This window comes from Mesoplodon densirostris, chromosome 4, assembly GCF_025265405.1.
Source record: "Mesoplodon densirostris isolate mMesDen1 chromosome 4, mMesDen1 primary haplotype, whole genome shotgun sequence".
Lineage (NCBI taxonomy): Eukaryota > Metazoa > Chordata > Mammalia > Artiodactyla > Ziphiidae > Mesoplodon > Mesoplodon densirostris.
Window position 1 is genome coordinate 29515807 of NC_082664.1, and position 18518 is coordinate 29534324.

An 18518-nucleotide genomic window follows, 5' to 3' on the forward strand; every position below is an offset into this window, starting at 1 on the left:
AGCCCACCCATGTGCTGTGGCTCACAGAGATGACCAAGGGGGGCGGGGCTGTTATTTTGCAGATATCGACGAATGCCATCACCCTGGCACCTGCCCTGATGAGAGATGCGTCAACTCCCCCGGCTCCTACACTTGCCTGCCCTGCGAGGAGGGCTACAGGGGCCAGAATGGGAGCTGTGTAGGTGAGGGCTGCTTGCCAAGGCACTGAGGGGGCTGTTTGGCCTTGGGACCCCGGATGAGCCCACAACAAGAAGGGGAAGGGGTGGGCAGAGGGAAGTGGCTTGGAGGCTATTGTCCTCCATGACCTGGCTGGGTTCCCAGATGACGCTGGGGCTGAGATGGGTGTGCTTCAGTTACTGGTGCCCTGCCCTCTGAATCAGCCGGGGGTGGGGGGTGCCTGTCAGCTCCTTGGCCGTATCCATCCAGGAGCTACAGCCCAAGGTCCCAGTGGCTTCTGTGGCTGGATCCTGCTAGGTAGAGTGAGGTACCAAGCGTCTTTGGAAGAGGTCGACACCGGTGGTGTGTTTCCCAGGGAAGAGTGGTCTTCTGCTCTTCTGCATCTTAAGGTCTCAGTGTCTAACAGCAACGCCTAACTCAACAGCGGGTGCCCTTCTCCCTCTGGCGGGGAGGGGTGCTGCATGTCATCTGTAGGAGGAACGCTCTTTCCCCTCAGCCCCTACAGGAAGAAGGACCCAGGGTTCAGAATGCCAGGAGGGACTGAGTTGTGAATAGATGCTTTGAGGCTCTGGAGAGGGCAGACATTTCCCAGGCCCTTGAGACTGCCACTCAGCCACCCAGGCATAACTTGCCCTCTCTCTGCATTGCCCACTCACCTATTGAACCTAGTGGGTGGGCTGGGAACATGAGATAATGCCAGTCTGGTTGGCGGATAGGAGACCAGAGAGGTTCAGACTCACTATAAGGTGAGTCAAGGGTCTTAGACACTTGACTCCAGGTGTCCTCAGATGGGCCAAACCAGTCCCAGGGCTGGGGGACCTGGCCCCCTTTTCTAGGAATTTGCAGGATGCTCTGTGTCACTAGATAGAGCTGAAGTGAGCTCTGGTGGGGAAGTGAGCTCAGGGGAGAAAGGTACCCTGTCTAAGTAGGTGGGTCCAGGAACAGGAAGGACCTCGTGCCCTTCCCAGGGTGCCTATGGCCCCTCTGAATGCTGATTCCCTGGCCTCGTAATTGAGATGCTCTCAGCCTGATGATGGAGGCTGTGTGAGGGAGATGAGGCCAGCCCGCCATCCTGGACTTCTCTCCCGCAGATGTGAATGAGTGTCTGACCCCTGGGGTCTGCACCCATGGAACGTGCATCAACCTGGAGGGCTCCTTTAGATGCTCTTGTGAGCCAGGCTTCGAGGTCACCTCAGATGAGAAGGGCTGCCAAGGTACAAAGAAGATCTGAAGCATGCTTTGTCCACAGCGAGTCAGCCTGCAGCGCCTTCCCTCTGGCCCCACATCCCTGAGCATGCTGACCCAACATGTGGCTGCAAGACCCGTCCTTTCCCCCACCCTGCCCCACTCCCTCCCCACTGGTCTCTGGCTAGCCTGGCGTGTCTGTCCTGCAGAGCCCCACACAGAGCTCAATGGCCTGTTTCAGATGTTGACGAGTGTGCCAGCCGGGCCTCGTGCCCCGCGGGCCTCTGCCTCAACACGGAGGGCTCCTTCACCTGCTCGGCCTGCGAGAGTGGGTACTGGGTGAACGAGAACGGCACCGCCTGCGAAGGTAACCCGGGGGAGGGGGGATGGCAGAGAGGGACCGAGAACACAAGCCCTCTTACCTCTCAAAGAACATTCCATTTGTCCCCCAGCTTGGGGCTGATGCTGAGGGTCTCCAGGCTAAGCTAGAGGACCCTGTGAATGGACTTGGCCCCAGGCACAGCTTCTATTTCCTCCTCCATGAGGACAGGAGGAAAAGGGAGTCACAGAGGCAAGAGGGAAGCTGACAGCAGAGCTGCCCCAGGAGCATCCTGGGGAGAGGGTACTGGGGTTGCCCTACAGAAGGCTCACAGCCAGGGCCTCCCCTTCCCCAGGGACCCCCAGAAAGTCCTATAAGCTCAGAGAGGGAGCCAGAGGCGTGGGGTGGTTTCTGCCTCACCAGGTGGAGGGAGGCCTCCTAGGCCCCCGGGTGACTGGCTGGCTGTCTGCCCCAGACCTAGACGAGTGTGCCCTTCTGGGAGTCTGCCCCAACACTGCAGGCTCCTTCTCCTGCAGGGACTGCGAGCGGGGCTACCGGCTCAGCGCCCTGGGCCACACCTGTGACGTGAGAGGCCCCCCCACCGTGGGGGAGAAGAGCGCAGACTAACCCATCACCCTTAGAGAAGGGCGCTCACCTCAGATGGTGGGCCAGCTGGGGACACCTATTCTTGCCCCTCCCCCAACAGTAGTCAGAAAGGCGACTGCAGATCTGGGTCTAGGGGACCACTAAAGCCACAAGCTTCAGGGCGTGTCAGAATCGCTGGGGGAGTTTGTTCAACAGGCAGCTTCCCGGGGCCTTGTCCCAGACCTACTAAATCTACCTCTGTTGGGGGCCCTTGGGATCTGTCATCTAACAAGGTCCTCAAGGGTTCCTTGTAAGGGTGGGTGCTGGGACCATATTCTGAAAAACCTTGGTCTGTACCAGGCAATCTGTAGGCCAATTTAAACAATCTAGTTTCTGTTACCTTCTCAGGTTCTCTGTATCTGCTTCCTCGGCTTATTTCTCATTTGCCTTCCCATTGTTTCTCAGTGAAATCTCAGCCATCTCAGCCATGATGAGGGCAGTGGGGTTCGGCCACCCTAGGCCGGGGTTGCTGGGATAGGCCAACTGTCCCCAAGGTGGGCACTGTGTGAGCTGCCAGAGGCAGGGGAGCTGGGACAGGAGGGAGCTGCAGTCATCCTGCTCCCCAAAGGCTCCCTCGCCAGCTTCTCCCAGCTGTGCTGCTTTACAAGGGAACGACGCCCCATGGGTCCAGTCTCCTCAGGCAGGTGCCAGGTCCTCTGGAGACCTCCCCGTTGGCTCCTGCCCTTGGGAGGTGCTGCCATCGGCTGCCCTCCTCCCTGTGTGACCCTGCAGATGTGGATGAGTGTGAAGACCCCCAGAGCAGCTGCCTGGGAGGCGAGTGCAAGAACACGGCCGGCTCCTACCAGTGCCTCTGCCCCCCGGGCTTCCAGCTGGCCAATGGCACCGTGTGTGAGGGTGAGTGGCTCAGGTCTCCCCACCGGGGACGGGGGCAGAGTGCGCGGGGAGGCGGGAGCGTCCCCGGGACACAGCACAGCCCATCTTCTCCCTGCAGACGTGGACGAGTGCGTGGGAGAGGAGCACTGCGCACCGCGCGGCGAGTGCCTCAACAGCCACGGGTCCTTTTTCTGTCTCTGTGCCCCCGGCTTTGCCAGCGCAGAGGGGGGCGCCAGCTGCCAAGGTGAGGAGCCAGCAGCAGGGGGCGCTAGAGGCTACCTAGAGTACTGAAATAAAATGCTCACGGTCCCACCCAGGATGGGAAGATAGGAGGCTGAGTGATGAGATGGGAGCCAGGTGTCAGGAGGACTCAGTCTTCCTCCAGGGCCTCTCCATGGTGTCTGTGGCAGGTGCCCTCACCCTCTCTCCCCTTGACACAGCCCCAGTTCCAGGGCTCCGCCGCCCAGTCGGGCCTCTGGTTTCCAGCTCTGGACTCTCCCTCGGACCTTCTAGCACTTTTCTACTTCGAACCACTCTCTGGCCCTCCTATGGGCTCCTCAGGGCCCAGAAGAAGCTGCACAGGGCCCTGGGGACCCATGGCTGGTCCTGCTGACAGATGTCTCTATTCTAGATGTGGACGAGTGTGCAGTCACTGACCGGTGTCTCGGGGGGCAATGTGTCAACACTGAGGGCTCCTTCAACTGTCTGTGCAAGACTGGCTTCCAGCCCTCCGCAGAGAGCGGGGAGTGTGTGGGTAAGGGCTCTGGCGGGAGCGAACGGGGCCCCTCCCCACCGCTGTCCCCTCCACTCCGCCTCCTCCTCAGCTCCCTGGGACCTGGACCCCCAGCTTCCGGGAAGCAGAGCACTTTCCACAGATTAATCATCCAATGCATTTATTGAGCCTCTGCTGACTCAGGGACTGTCTCCGGATGTCCTTGTGCTAGCAGAGCACACAATCTAGTTTTTAAAGCCAAACTGATGCAATAGATATTTATTAAACACCACCTGGGTTCAATGTCTTTTGCTGGAACCAATAGACAGTTATGGATAATCTTGAAATTGACCAAGGGAGACAGCTATGAAGACGACTCTCCATAACACACTTTGGGGAAGGTTTTCTATAAAGAGAAGTAGAAAGCGCTCTGCTGTAGAGAGCAGGGTGTGGGGGACAGGAGTGTCACAGAGGCTGGGAGCTCAGCGCTCTCCTAAATAGCAGAGCGCTCACCTCCTAGACGCTCAGCCCTGCGGGTCAGGGGAAATGATCCTGAACTTGATGTTTGGGGGTTTGACATGAGCACAGTAGTTTGGAACAGATCAAGGACCCCAGAGGTTGTGGGGCATGACCTTTTAATGCCAGAGACGTGGGGCCAGAGTAGTGACCCGGCCACTTCTGTCCCCTCTCATGACTCTGGGGACAGACACCGATGAGTGTGAGGACTTTGGAGACTCGGCGTGTGGGGCCTGGAGGTGTGAGAACAGCCCCGGCTCTTACCGCTGTGTCCCGGGCTGCCAGCCCGGCTTCCACGTGGCCCCGACTGGAGACTGCGCTGGTGAGTCGGGAGCGGGTGTCCAGGGTTAGAAGCCTGAGGACACCTATTTTTCATGTATCCAGCTAGAAACTATTTTTTGCAGCTGTTTGAAGTTTGTGTATTTTCCATACAGCAGTTCTTACACAAAAATTGAAGAGGAATGTGGTAGAATTTTCCTTTCCTGTATTCAGAAGTTAGCTTTCAGAAATCTTGGTGTTAATAGACCAAATAAATCAGAATTCCCAGCGAATAGAGAGCACACCCTACGCTGTAGCCTCCCCTGTCCCACAGACATAGACGAGTGTGCCAACGACACCGTGTGTGGGAGCCACGGCTTCTGCGACAACACCGACGGCTCCTTCCGCTGCCTCTGTGACCAGGGCTTCGAGACCTCGCCCTCCGGCTGGGACTGCGTTGGTGAGAAGCCCGTGGGCCAGCCAGCTCTGAGCCAGGGAAGGGAAGGCCCTTGGGCCCTTGATCCCATCTCCACAGATCTTGGCTGCCCTGCTTGGAGGGGCCCTAGGGCCCTCCTCCTGAAATGTTCAGGGTCTAACACGGCTCCATAAGGGGTCCTCATAGAGTGGCAGGGGAGGGAGATTTCAGCTCCACCCTACAGGGGCACCTTGGCCAGGTTGGTCAAGGAAGCGAGGCCACCGTCAACCAGCAGGGGAAGCAAGCACACTAGTGAAGTCACCACCCTTCCCCAGAGACCCTAAGGTCTCAAGGGGCACATCTGGGGACGGTGCAGAGGGAGGAACCCTTCCTCTTTGCCCACTTACGGACTCTTTGCTGCCACCCTTCTCCTGCTTCCTCTTCCTTCCCATGCCCTCTGCTCACCTGTTCCTCCTTCCTGCTAACTCATACCCACTTCCACTCTTGCCCGAAGGCCTAGCCTGTTTCTCTGGGGCGGATGAGACGCTGGGCTTGAGGCAGGGGCAGGGGTGCCTGGGCCGCCTCTCCTCCGTCCACGAGCCTGTCCTCCTGCCTGGCAGACGTGAATGAGTGCGAGCTCATGCTGGCGGTGTGCGGGGCGGCACTCTGCGAGAACGTGGAGGGCTCCTTCCTGTGCCTCTGCGCCAGCGACCTGGAGGAGTACGATGCTCAGGAGGGGCGCTGCCGACCGCGGGGGGCTGGAGGTGAGCCCCGGACCCCACCCCGTCGTCGTGCACCACCACTCCATGGCTTACAAAGCGCTTCCCCTGCTCCAGCTCTTGAGAGGGATGTGGGCCGGGCCGCGCTGCAGCTCAGGGATGGAGCGCCGAGCGGTGAGGGGTCTGAGAGTGTGGTGCCGAGTCTGCTCCAGGCCAGGGAACTTCCAGGAGGCTGCAGGGTCGTGACGACCCTACAGGAGGCTCAAGAAGCTATCATGCCAACTTAGGGGGGCCCCAGGGATCTCAGATTGAGTTTTGGAGGAACCCTCAATCCAACCCCGGGGAGCTCTTGGCTGAAGGAGACTCTGAAGCTGAGCTAAGCTCGACTCTCCCCGTCCCACTCCACCAAGAGCTGCTGCTGGGTTCAGCCTCTCAGCCCTGGCTGGACTAGGACTCAGCTGGACTTCTCTGACTTGGGGAAAAGCAAGCAGGACTTAGAACAAGGAAGGGTGGGAGGGGCAGGGGTACAGTGTGAAGCAGAGGAATGGGCAGAGAAGGCTGCCCATACGGTATGCCAGGGACTGGGGGCGCCCCACTGCAGTGGAGGGAGGCAGGATGGTACGCTGGAAGGAGCGGGGGTTGGCACCAGAGGAACGGGGGTCAACTCTGCTAAGCCCCTAGGTGGCTTTGGCAAGTCACCTAGCTTCTCGAAGCCTCGGCTGCCTCTCCTATGACAGAGGGCTGAGGGTAAGCTCTCCGTAAGGGTGTGAAGAGCATCAGGCGAGACAATGGAAGCATTTCGCACACTGTAAAATGCTATATAAATGGTTAACTTTTAAAATAAATTCAAAGGCTAGGGTGCCCCAGGGGGCCATGAACAGACAATAATAAGGGGCTTCTATCGCAAATAGATCAGAGGATCCCTGAGGCCCTGCCAGGGGAACACCCCCCAGGCCCCATCCGCATGGGATGCTACTCTGGGCAAAAGGGCCAGCCGCCCTGCTCCAGCCTTCTGGGCCGGAACACCACGCAGGCCGAGTGCTGCTGCACCCAGGGCACCGGCTGGGGAGATGCCTGTGAGCTGTGCCCAGCAGAGGACTCAGGTAAGGCCCCCAAGGGTCCCAAATCCTCTCAGGGTCAGCTCTGCAGGGTGACACTGAAAGAAGTGGGGGGCGGGTAGCAGAACCCTTCTCCCTCTGAGCTTGGATGCCTCCCTGCACAGTCGAATTCAGCGAGATCTGCCCTAGTGGGAAAGGCTACATCCCCGTGGAAGGAGCCTGGATGTTTGGACAGACCACATACACAGGTAACCTCCCCACAGACCCTCCTTCCCAAATGCCACTCACCTGACTAGGCCCGGCCTGGTCCTCCAGGAAGCCCCCAGGGAAGCTCTGCACGCAGTCCCTGCCTCTCAGGGTGCTTCCAACGTTCCTGTCCCAGGGCTGCAGATTTTTAGCTGCAAGTTCTGACCTGAGCTCCTCCTGGAGTGTCTACACAACCCCACTTTGGTTTCTCTGCTCCCTCGAGGCTGAACCCTCCAAGGAACAAACTACGATGCCTCGACTAACCCAGTCACAGGGCACAGGGACACAGGCTGGAGGCAGCTGCTGGTCTCCCTGGCCCCACTTACGAAGCCCAAAACTTCGGGGAACTCACACTCAGAAAGGGTGGTTCAGGTATAGGCTCACACCTGAAACTGGAAAAGGAAATAACAGAAATGGAAGTAGTTCCCCTTGAATGCTTGCTATATGCCAAACACCGTTTTAAGCACCTTACGTGTATTAACCTTTTAATCCTCATAATAACTCTAAGAGGTTAAGTAGTGGTATCCATATTTTCTAGGTAGGAAACTGAGGCAAGGAGAACTTAAGCAATTTGCCCGAAGTCACCCACCCAGCAAGCGGCAAGGCCGGGATTCGACCCCAGCCAGTCTGGCTTTGGAACCCCTAGTCCTAAGAACTGCCCCATCCCGCTTCTCGCCTTCCCCTCGCCTCAGCTCTGCCCTCCCACAGATGCTGACGAGTGTGTGATGTTTGGGCCTGGTCTCTGCCAGAACGGCAGGTGCCTCAACACGGTGCCTGGCTACATCTGCCTGTGCGATGCTGGCTACCACTACAATGCTGCCCGCAGGCAGTGTGAGGGTGAGACACCTGGCACCCCTCCCCACCCTGGGGCCCAGAGCTGAGTGCTCACCCACCCCTGCCAGCCAGCCCAATTCTTGCTGGGAGTTCCCCTTCCCGGGGAAGACACCCGCTACAGCGGGCAGGTCTGAGGTGAGGGAACCTACTGGAAAGGCATCCCTGGGAAGGGGGTGAGGAGGGGACACAGTTACAAGAAAACCCCCTTCCCTGAAGGTGGCCTGTGGGCAGGCCGCGTTGGCACTGCCCCCGACCTTCCTCCCATCTCCCTGCCTCCCAGATCACGACGAGTGCCAGGACATGGCCTGTGAGAACGGCGGGTGTATGAACACGGAAGGCTCTTTCCACTGCTTCTGCAGCCCGCCACTCACCCTGGACCTCAGCCAGCAGCGCTGCGTGAACAGCACCAGCGGTGCGGGTCAGTGAGGGGGCCATGGGGCGGTGGGGCAGCAGGGGGAGCGGACCCGGGCTGGGGGGCTCACATGCCTCCATGCCCTGTGCCACCAGAGGACCTGCCTGACCATGACATCCACACGGACATCTGCTGGAAAAAAGTCACCAATTACGTGTGCAGCCATCCCCTGCACGGACGCCACACCACTTACACTGAGTGCTGCTGCCAGGACGGCGAGGCCTGGAGCCAGCAGTGTGCCCTGTGCCCCCCCAGGAGCTCTGGTGAGAAGGGCGGCCTGTGCCTGAAGGAGGGAAGGGGGGACACCTGCAGAGCTGGGCTGGGCCCCAGGGTAGGGGATGTCCTCACCTTGGAATCCACAGCCATCCAGGTCTGTGGATTTAGAACGGAGTAGGGTAAGTCAAGGCCCTGTCTTCCATCCCCGTCGTTTGGGGACAGAGCGGGGGAGAGAGGACGGCAGTCCCAGCGCGCTCCCTCTCTCCGTGGGGTGGTGAGCATGAGCTGGGGAAACAGCACTCCAGGCTTCAGCTACCAGGAGCCAGGCCCAGCTTCCTCTCTCCCTCCTCCCTGACAGAGGTCTACGCTCAGCTGTGCAATGTGGCCCGCATTGAAGCGGAGCGGGAGGCCGGGGTCCACTTCCGGCCCGGCTATGAGTATGGCCCTGGGCCCGAGGACCTGCACTACAGCCTCTATGGCCCAGATGGGGTCCCCTTCTACAACTACCTGGGCCCCGAGGACACCATCCCTGAGCCGCTCTTCCCCAACATGGCCAGCCGCCCGGGGGACCGCACACCGGCCCTTGAGCCTCCCCTGCAGCCCTCAGAACTCCAGCCCCACTACGTGGCCAGCCATCCAGGTCTGTGTTGCTGCAAAAATGGGGAAGAGGTGGGCTCTGAAGCTGTTTCACTTCCATCTCCTCCATCTGCTCATCACTGTCAGCAGGGTGAGGACAGGGAAGGGAAAAGACCACCAAGCCCTCTCACAGGTCACTCAAGGGAGAACTCCAAATGCCCGGGTCACACATTAACACCTCCCTCTGATGGACTAGCACAGGGGACGCAGAGAGGCACAGGGCATCATCCCAACCTCAAAAGCTGCCTGTGGGAGTTGAAGCGGGGGACTCAAAAGCTGCCTGTGGGAGTTGAAGCGGGGGACAGCACACGCTCCCACCACGCCACTTACAGTATGCAGGATACCCTGCTCTGCAGGTTCACACTTGTGACCTGAAATGGGGATCAAGGATTTCTAATCACTTTAAAGGTCCACTGTGGTGACCCAGTTTGTAAATGGCCATGACCCCAGCACTCAGGACTTGGATTCTAATGAGGAAGTCGGGCCTGGCATCTGTGCAGTGGACGCGGTACCTGCCACGGGGACAGCCACTGCATCTGACTCATCAAAACTGCACTGAGGGGCTTCCCTGGTGGCGCAGTGGTTGGGAGTCCGCCTGCCGATGCAGGGGACGCGGATTCGTTCCCCGGTCCGGGAAGATCCCACATGCCGTGGAGCAGCTAGGCCCGTGAGCCATGGCCGCTGAGCCTGCGCGTCCGGAGCCTGTGCTCCGCAACGGGAGAGGCCACTGCAGTGAGAGGCCCGCGCACCGCAAAAAAAAAAAAACACTGCACTGAGATTAGGGACAGGGTCTTTTCCAGGGGAGGGGGGTTGCTTAGAGAAAGAAGAGGGTTAGGCAGATCTTGGAGTTTTGCTTTGTGGTGAGTGAGGGTAATTCCCTTTTGCTACCAATCATGTCCGCCCCCAAAAAAACTATGTAAAGATTTTAACAAAATACCCTGCCACCAACCACAACAAAATCAAAACTGTACAGGGACACCCAAGCGCTCAGGAGCCCTGGCGTTGTGAAAGCAGTGAGTCCCAACCTCCCCAGAGCCCTCATTTAAAGTAAGCGTGCCTCCCCATCTAAAATGACACGTACTTATTTTTAAGAGTATTGCTTTTTGTCTCAGCATCTTTCTGTGAGAGTGTTACGATCCTTCCCAGCCCAACCCCAGGAGTTCATTAGAGGAAACCCTCTGAGCGGAGGGCGAGGGCCCCAGGGTGGAGTACAAGGCCTTAGACCCCTTCTCTCTCTGACTCCCTCCTACCAGAGCACCAGGCCGGCTTTGAAGGGCTTCAGGCCGAGGAGTGCGGCATCCTGAACGGCTGTGAGAATGGCCGCTGCGTGCGCGTGCAGGAGGGCTACACCTGTGACTGCTTCGAGGGCTTCCAGCTGGACATGGCCAACATGGCCTGTGTGGGTAGGTTTGGAATCAGAGTGGCAATGCCCAGGGAGCAGGACGGCCCTGCTGGCTCCATGTGGAAAAGTCAGACTGGCCCACTGCTCACTGAGGGTACAGGACTGAGCCTAGCTGGGAGATCCACTGCTGCCCCCTAGCAGGCCTGCCGGGCTCCAGGCCGAGGGGTGAGAGCTCCAAAGGTCTACGCTGTGTTTAGAAAGCCCTTTCCATGGAGGTTCCCAGATAGAAGAAAGGCAGGAACAAGACAGCATGGTCACAGTATGGGCTCACTATCACCGGCTTTGTGTCCGTGAGTTGCTTCCTTTTGGGCAGTGACTTTATCCTCCGGCCGCCACATCTAGGATTCCACTGCAGGGCAGGGGTCAGGGCTTAGTGGCCAGAGGGGCAGAAGCAGCAGGCCGGAGGCGCGTGGGCTCCCTACAGCTCTCTCTTCCCTCTCCTCCTCTTAGATGTGAATGAATGTGATGACTTGAACGGGCCTGCAGCACTCTGTGTCCACGGTCACTGCGAGAACACGGAGGGCTCCTACCTCTGCCGCTGCCCCCCAGGTTATGTTGCCGAGGCAGGCCCCCCACGCTGCACCGTCAAGGAGTAGCAGCGAGGGGTCAGTGCAGGCAGTTACCTGGAAATGGGCCCGGGCCACAGGCGGGGCCTTGAGGAAGCTCTCCTAGTTGGGGAGACGACACGAAGACACCGGGCAGGAGGCCCTGCAGCCCGCTCCCAGCCAGCCTCATCTGCTTTTCATCTCCCCCAGCTTCGGCTCTGGCTGTGAGCTTCTGTCACCACCTCCACACCGCCATGCCCTTGCTTGGCTCAAACACCACCAAATGCTTTAACGCGTCAACCACTGGCCGTGAGGCCCAGTCTGCCACCTGTCCTGGCCTTGCTATGGGATGCTTACCAAAGGAGGGCCCTGAACCAGCCCCTCAAGCTGTGCAAACATGCAAGGTCCTTCGGCCTCACACTGCACACACCCTTTTCCAGCCATGATCCACGTATCATCCTGATGATTCCACACCTGGATCAGAGGCTATCTCCGCCCTGGGATGGTCCTTCAGAATCTATCAAGCAAAAAAGGATTGGGGGGAGTTTGGGGAGTGACTCCAATGCCTCCTCCCGAGAACCGTCACCACCACTCAGCAAATCTGGTCTGGGCCAGTTGGGCCACATCTCCACCTTGTTGCCAGCTCTGTGGCCCCAGGGAAGGGCAGAAGATCCGCTCATCTCAGAGAAGCCAAACTGACACTACATTGCTAGTGAGAGACACGGATGAAGGGGAGCAAGGAGGCAATGGAACAAAATACGGGGAGTTGATAAAAAAAGGGGGAGCCAGGGCTTCATACAAGTCTAAAGAAAATATTCAGTAGCTTCAGGTAAATAAACATGCAGAATCTACCCAGCGATAGCTCCTGTACCCCACAGCAAGGGCTGCCACAAAGCAGGGTGCCCACCTCAGAAGGCCTCTGTTAAATACATACTGCTTCTTACAGGAGACAAATCTCTCCCGGGCTCTCCTTTTGTGGACACCAGGCTGATGTGCTGAAAATAAAGAGTCTATTTTCTAGCTTATGAAATACAGTGTCATCTTGCTTAGGGGAAGCGAGATTTCCTACGTTGTTTCTTCTCTCTCCTCAGAGGCCTCTGACCTCTTCTCCTTCATAAAAGGGCTGGCTGGCATCCCACCGAGTTTACAAGTAGAGACTCACTCCAACCTTGGCTAGCTGGGAGTCTAAAACCACGGTGGAATAAAGAAATGTACACCTGGGCTCTCCTGTTTTTGTTTTTATTTCATATTAAACCAAATTTATAAACCAAAGTTCTTGGCTGAGTCTAAATGTTAGAGATGAGGCTGTGCTACCCCCTCGCCAGCTCTGCCGATAGTCTAGGATTGGGTTCCACTATCCAATAGGAAAAGGTTCTTTCCTCTTCTAAGACAAAGAAAGCTCTGACTTTGCATTTCTCTGATGAACGGCAAGGTAAATGAACAAGACTCTGTGTGCCTGAAGACATGGAGATGAATGCTCTTTTCTTAATTTAATCTGTCCTGTCCTACCTGCCGCTCTGTCAGCCATCACAAAATAACTTATTGAATGCTTGCTATGTGCCAGGCCTGTGCTGAATGCTGTACACAAATTTCATTTAATCATCCAACAATCCTACTTACTATTTTTATTCCCAATTTACAGATGAGGAACTTGGACTTACAAAGCTTAAACAATTTGTTCTAGGTCACTATACTAGTTGAGATGTTCTCAGCAGACAAAAATATATAGTTCTTAAACATATGAAAATATTCTGACCTTCATTCATAATAAAAAGAAATACAAGTTAAAACTACACTGAGACACTTTTTTAAACTGTCAGATTGGCAAAGATTTAAGTTTGTTAAAACTCCTAGTTGGCAAGCACCTGGGGAAAGAGGTACTCACGTACATAGCTGACAGGAGTATATACTGACACAACTTCTGAAGACGATAATATGGCAGTGCCTTTCAAAATTATAAAAGCACTTACTCTTTAAATCAGTAATTCCACTTCTCGGAATTTAACCTTCAGATACAGTCTTATCAAATGAAAAACGACATATGTAAGAGATAATTTATTATAGCATTATTTGTAATAGCAAAATGTTAGAAGCAATTAATTGCTATGGAGCCCTAATAAGAAAAAAAAAAAAAAGTGGCTCTAAATGCCTGGGTAAGATTTCCAAAATACATTAAGGGAAAGGAAGGTTATACAACAAAGTGAAGCCTACGCTGCTATTGCTATTTGTCTAAAACAGGGGGAAAAGAATTGGGTATCTGCTAACCTCATCCTTGCCGCTCCACCTCACTCGCCGTATTTCAGAGAACTCACCATTCCTCAATATACCCTTCGGGCACTGCACTTCCTTAAATGCTGTTCTCACTGCGCCTCCTCCCAGCCCTCACCTTCCTGCTCGCCCTTCCCAAGATAGTTCATGCATATACACATACGTCCTTGTATTAGAAACACAAGTGGCATACTGTGCATGCTGTTCTGCACTTTTTTTACTTAATACATACTTGCACATAAAGGGCTGTCTCATTCTATTTTACAACTGTATACGTCTCCATTGAACGGATAAATCATAATTTATTTAATCAGTCCCCTATTAATGGAGATTTCCATTGTTTCCTATCTTTTGCTATTAAAAATAATGCTGTAATGAACATTCTTGTGCATATGTTATTTCACATTATATCTACGGAATTGTACCTGTGGGCTAAATTCTTAGAAACAAGGGTAGTTGATGGGGAGGGCAACAGAGTGGATGGGCACAGGATTGGGAGACTTTTCACTGTATTCCCTTTTGTGTCTTTTTGAATTTTGTACCATATGTCTTACCTATTCAAAAATAAAATATTTTTAAATACAGCTGCTGGACATAGACTGCTTAAATGCTCCCTCTCTTTATATACTTATCTGACTATATTTTACAATTAAAGCCAGATGATAATTATTTCAAAACTTCTTAAAGCAAACTTCCTTTAAACAGCCCTGTGGCATTTCTGTGGAGAAATGGCAAACAAGGACTTTAAAAGAGCAATCATAAACCTCAGTGCAAGATATCTAGAAAAGCAGAGGAATTTCCTGCTTTTGAGACAAACATGCAAGGCCATGATGATGTTGCAAGGGACAGTGTGAGGCTCTGCCCCCTGCAGGGTGCCAGTTCAGGGCCAGAGTTCACGGGAGGGCTACCCCATGACAGTCAGTGCGGCCCACTTCTCTGTATAGGATGCTCTGGCCAAATATCGACCCTCCGCTCACGCTTTATGACAAAAGACCAAAAGAATGGGGCGCAATTCTCAGAAAAGTTAGAGAAAGAAGAGTATCTTCTTGGACACCTACCTTAGTAGTCCTTCCTAATCTCTTACTTCTGAATCCCTTGTAACTGGTCAACATTCCCAAAGAAACTAAGGGTGGGTGGGACACCTATAGTTTATATACCACTGGTCACTATCAATCATGTAACTGAAGAGTATGATTCCGCAACAAGGAAAGATCTGGATGTTGACCAAGAAGCCCCCTCTTTTGAGCCAACAACATAAAGGTTCACACATAAAGCAGAGGGAGGGCTCCTGTGCCTTCAGTTCTTACACAATTATGTTTGGCTACGGCAATGGTGGGGCATGTTGCCCCAGGCAGTGACTAGCTTATGAAGTTAAATAAAACCAATTCTGCAATAAATAGCGTCTTGATAACCTCCCCTCAAAGTAATAGGGAGGCAAAATCTTCCAGCTGATACTGGAAGAGTATAACATTTTCCTAAGTGAACTGCACAGTGAGCAAAATTTGTGAAAACGTCTGCTGGCTTTTACGGCCTGCTAGGAAGAGGGCATCTGGTCAGAAAAGCCTACAGAAGATCCTAAACCTATTTTACCACCACTTACTATTATTCCAAGCCAACTGCCCTGTCCCCTTGATGCTATCCACTCCCCCTGCCCTGTGTTCTTAAAATTTCTACATTGCCCTCCTCCAATGGGAACCTCTTGTCACCACCTCAGGTTTCCCTATGAAGCTTTTCCAGTGCAATAAGGTGATTCCTCCCTAACCCACCCTCTGTAAACACAAAATTCCAATTCTTCCATTAATATGAGGTATTTACACATGGTCAATCAAAGAGACCCTGCTCCTGCCTAACTGACCACTGGAATTTAATTGTTTTTTGAACAACTAAAGCTATTATGCCTGTGCTAAGATCACCATATAAATAAATAACCCACAAAAATATCATGGAAGAAGAGGTTTAACACCTAAAATGTAACAAAATCTCTTTCTAACGAGGATGAAAGGACTTAGTCTGAGCTGAAAATCTTATTAGGCCCAGGTACTGGCAGCAACTTTCAATAGCTTAGTAAAGTTACACACAGACACTTCCAGAGTATGCTGCTTTCTGCCTCCTTCCATGGATATCTGCTTTTAAAAAAACTGCTCAGGTTTCTGAGTGTCCCTTTCTTTCATCTTTGTACACACTGCACACATGATAGGTTTGTTTTCTCTAAGTCCTAGGTTTTCCCATATTGAAAATGTAAGTATGAAGTTTCTGTCTCAGATATTTTGTCTCTAAATTCTGTATTTCTATTTTTCTAATGGTAAATTATTTATTGAATGACCTTAATTCCAATTCAGTCTAGAAAAATTTCAATCCAGTCCAGAAATGCAAGATTTGCCAACATGAACTTTTAGGCTCTCGAGGAAAAGATGGGTTTAACCAATAATCCTTACAGAATCAACTCGGTTGTGGTTTCCCCAGAATTAGCATTCATTAATCATTTGTCATGGTGGTGGTGTTTTTATCTTTTTTTAGTTGTCTGTCCACGCAATTCTGGCTGCCCCAGCTCCATCACACACATACCACGATTATTTCTAGCTCTTTAGCCTATTTAAGTGCTATACCAAACAAGTACTTTAAAATTCATTGGAATTTGTGGCTCAAAAGCTCTTCTTTCAGTGACTCTAAAGTAAGGTTACCAAGTTTAACAAGTAAATATACAGGATACCTGGTTAAATTTGAATCTCAGATAAACAACAAATAATTTCTAGTATTCACTGAGACACACTTATACTAAAAATTATTTGCTATTTTTCTGAAATTCATATTTAAATGGGCATCCTGCATTTTATCTGGTAGTCCAAACTAAAAAAAAAAAAAAAAAATCCCCAAGTATCTATTATCTGTGCCAACAAAGGGACCACTTCCCGCTACGCAATGAGACCAGAAACATTTTACACCATAAGGTAAGTGAAGCAACATATTCTAAAAAGATTCAGTCACTAAAGGATCAAAGAAGCTTAAAATGTCTGTGTGAATATGGAGTATGCAGGCTATTTTTCAAACAATTCAAGTATCGGTGAGGTTTAGGTCCAAGTTTTCTGGGTGATGGGCAATTGGTTTTGTGAATCTAGCAGATTCATCAGTATGAGAGGAAAATGTATCTGCTGTAACAAATGGGAAGCAGAGAATGGGCTGCATAGAAAATAAGGGTAAGTCAACTAGCACATTCAGGAAGGATGAGATGAAAAAGATAACATTTCATTTGCCTTTTTCATCCTCTCTGGCCTAGTAACCAGTGTTCAACCTACCCAATCTGTGACCCCGATCCACAACACAAGTAATTAAGGATTTTCTTTAAAATGAAGCTTTTACACATAGCTATACAAGTATGTACAAGTAGCTCTGAAGGCCAGAGAATTCCAAATTCTGGAACCTTGGAGGCTCTACAGATGATACTGGTTTCAACAAGTTACTAAATCTTACGTAATAGCATCTACAGGCTTGGCCTTACAACTGTGTGGGAGAAATTAACTCAAGAGTAAAAGCTTCACATTCTGAAAATAAATAGTGGTGAAACACAGCATTCCTGGATTGAGGGAAATCAAACTGTGAGAGGGACATGATTGGAAGGAAACCTCTAGAATTCTTCTAATCCCAGGTTCCTCAAATCCGTACAGATGATATAGTAATCTCTGGGTCACCTGTCATCACATCAAAGTTTGACAGAGAAGGAAGACCCACAGGAGCAGCCTTGCTGTGCTTGAGGATTGTTCAACACTTGAAATGAGCTTCGGATCAGTTCTTGGCTGAAGTCCACATGGGCTCCTTTCACGAAGGCCAAGCTATCAGAGTCAACCACCACTCTTGCCCCACCCTGTTCAAATACCCTGAAAAGATGGGAGGAAGGCATTAATGTATATCATACACACCAAAAACAGAACACCCTCTGAGCCCAGAGATGCACATCCTCTGTTTTCTGAAATACAGAGGAAGCTTCCCTTATTACCTCTAACAGGTGCTGATCTTTCTTGAGGCAAAAAGATTCAACGGAATGAATACTAGGAAATGTTTAGAGGTTTAAGCCTGGAATCTTGCTAGTCCAGGCTGACCCTCTACCAACTACCTTATGCACCTAGACGGGCCAGTTTTCCTCCTATGACTTAGTTATTTTGAATCAAGACAACAAATCTTCACTGTATCCCCACTATGTGAGAAGGGTGATGTTAACTTATCCTTAGCAAACGTTTTAAATGTGGAATAAAAGTGCACCTTAAACTGGAGACACTTTTATCCCTCCTGCACATTCTCTGGGAACCCACCCCTTTCTCCTTGCCTGTCGTCGGGGTTGATAACTGTATCCAGTGAAAATTTGTACTGGAATCCGGAGCATCCACCTCCCTCCACCTCCAGCCTGAGGAATTCTGACCCTTCGGTGATTTCCAGAAGCCTCTGAAATGCAGGAAGGGGGGTCAAGAATGCCAGGCAAGGGGAGAGAGAAAGGTGGGCCAAGGGGAGATGCCCCCACTCCCGGCCCTCGCCCGCCACCGCTGCCCCGCGTCCGGCCTCTTACCTGGACGCAGCTGTCGGTGAGGTGGATCTGCCCTTCGCCAGCTTCGGGGCTGGAGGACGACAGTACCCGAAGCGCCCGAGGTCCGTGGGAGGCCGCGAGGAGCCTGCTGCGCAAGGGGGGAGGGTGAGCCTGAGAGCAGAGAGGCACCTGGCGCCCTCCACCTGGACAGCCTCAAGCCAAACCTTCACCTCCCCCGCGAGCCTTAGTTTCCCTTTAGTCCTGGAGGCGCAGAACCAAACACCCTTCCCAGGTGCTTTTCTAGGATTGGTACCTGCCCCCTGGCCAGGGAGTGACTGCTCTCAGGGCCACAGCTGTTAGACACAACCCTCTGGCGGTCGCCATCTTCTTCCACAAGCACCGCCCTTCGCATTGTCCCAATCCCCTTCTGCGTCTGGGCCTCGGGAAGCGGGATCCACAGAAACCCCGCCTCTGAGCACACCTATTGGGTGGTGCAGGAGGAGGGGGAACTTGATTGGCTAGAAATGCTCCCATTGCGGAAGCATTTGTGGGACGCACCCACAAAGCCCGGACGGAGCATTGGAGAGAGGAGTCGGGCCGGAGGGAGG

General features: G+C 53.1%; 2 protein-coding genes across 5 annotated transcripts in view; one reads left to right on the forward strand and one right to left on the reverse strand.

Annotated features, from left to right (window-relative positions):
* Positions 1 to 13981, forward strand: part of LTBP2 (latent transforming growth factor beta binding protein 2) — a 101632-nt gene extending 87651 nt beyond the window's left edge. The window contains exons 19-37 of one of the 3 annotated variants that reach the window (XM_060095826.1): positions 63 to 182; positions 1269 to 1391; positions 1604 to 1729; positions 2157 to 2266; position 2569; positions 3059 to 3181; positions 3279 to 3404; positions 3792 to 3914; positions 4579 to 4710; positions 4981 to 5106; positions 5682 to 5825; positions 6692 to 6883; positions 7003 to 7086; positions 7793 to 7921; positions 8199 to 8336; positions 8426 to 8593; positions 8905 to 9186; positions 10436 to 10585; positions 11035 to 13981. In XM_060095826.1, coding sequence (XP_059951809.1) covers positions 63 to 182; positions 1269 to 1391; positions 1604 to 1729; positions 2157 to 2266; position 2569; positions 3059 to 3181; positions 3279 to 3404; positions 3792 to 3914; positions 4579 to 4710; positions 4981 to 5106; positions 5682 to 5825; positions 6692 to 6883; positions 7003 to 7086; positions 7793 to 7921; positions 8199 to 8336; positions 8426 to 8593; positions 8905 to 9186; positions 10436 to 10585; positions 11035 to 11180 — 2543 coding nt within the window. In that variant the 3' untranslated portion in view covers positions 11181 to 13981. The remainder of the gene's footprint in view (positions 1 to 62; positions 183 to 1268; positions 1392 to 1603; positions 1730 to 2156; positions 2267 to 2568; positions 2570 to 3058; positions 3182 to 3278; positions 3405 to 3791; positions 3915 to 4578; positions 4711 to 4980; positions 5107 to 5681; positions 5826 to 6691; positions 6884 to 7002; positions 7087 to 7792; positions 7922 to 8198; positions 8337 to 8425; positions 8594 to 8904; positions 9187 to 10435; positions 10586 to 11034) is intronic. The other 2 variants (XM_060095823.1, XM_060095825.1) reach the window with 2 other exon arrangements.
* ISCA2 (iron-sulfur cluster assembly 2) lies at positions 12361 to 18321 on the reverse strand. Of its 2 annotated transcripts, none has more exons than XM_060095828.1 (4): positions 18224 to 18321; positions 17953 to 18055; positions 17716 to 17831; positions 12361 to 17269 (listed from the first exon to the last, which is right to left on the reverse strand). In XM_060095828.1, the coding sequence occupies exons 1-4, from the start codon at positions 18292 to 18294 to the stop codon at positions 17095 to 17097; spliced, it is 465 nt and encodes a 154-aa protein (XP_059951811.1). In that variant the 5' UTR covers positions 18295 to 18321; the 3' UTR covers positions 12361 to 17094. The 2 variants fall into 2 exon arrangements, with proteins under 2 accessions (XP_059951811.1, XP_059951810.1); XM_060095827.1 differs by having other exon boundaries at positions 17953 to 18058.
* Positions 18322 to 18518: the final 197 nt, after the last annotated feature.

Excerpts from the sequence above, each read along its gene's own strand:
- ISCA2 (XM_060095827.1), bottom strand. The coding sequence starts at position 18,294 with ATGGCGACCGCCAGAGGGTTGTGTCTAACAGCTGTGGCCCTGAGAGCA. Across the intron at positions 18,059-18,223 it reads ACTCCCTGGCCAGGGGGCAG|CAGGCTCCTCGCGGCCTCCC; the intron begins GTACCAATCCTA and ends CCCCTTGCGCAG. Across the intron at positions 17,832-17,952 it reads TCACCGACAGCTGCGTCCAG|AGGCTTCTGGAAATCACCGA; the intron begins GTAAGAGGCCGG and ends CCTGCATTTCAG.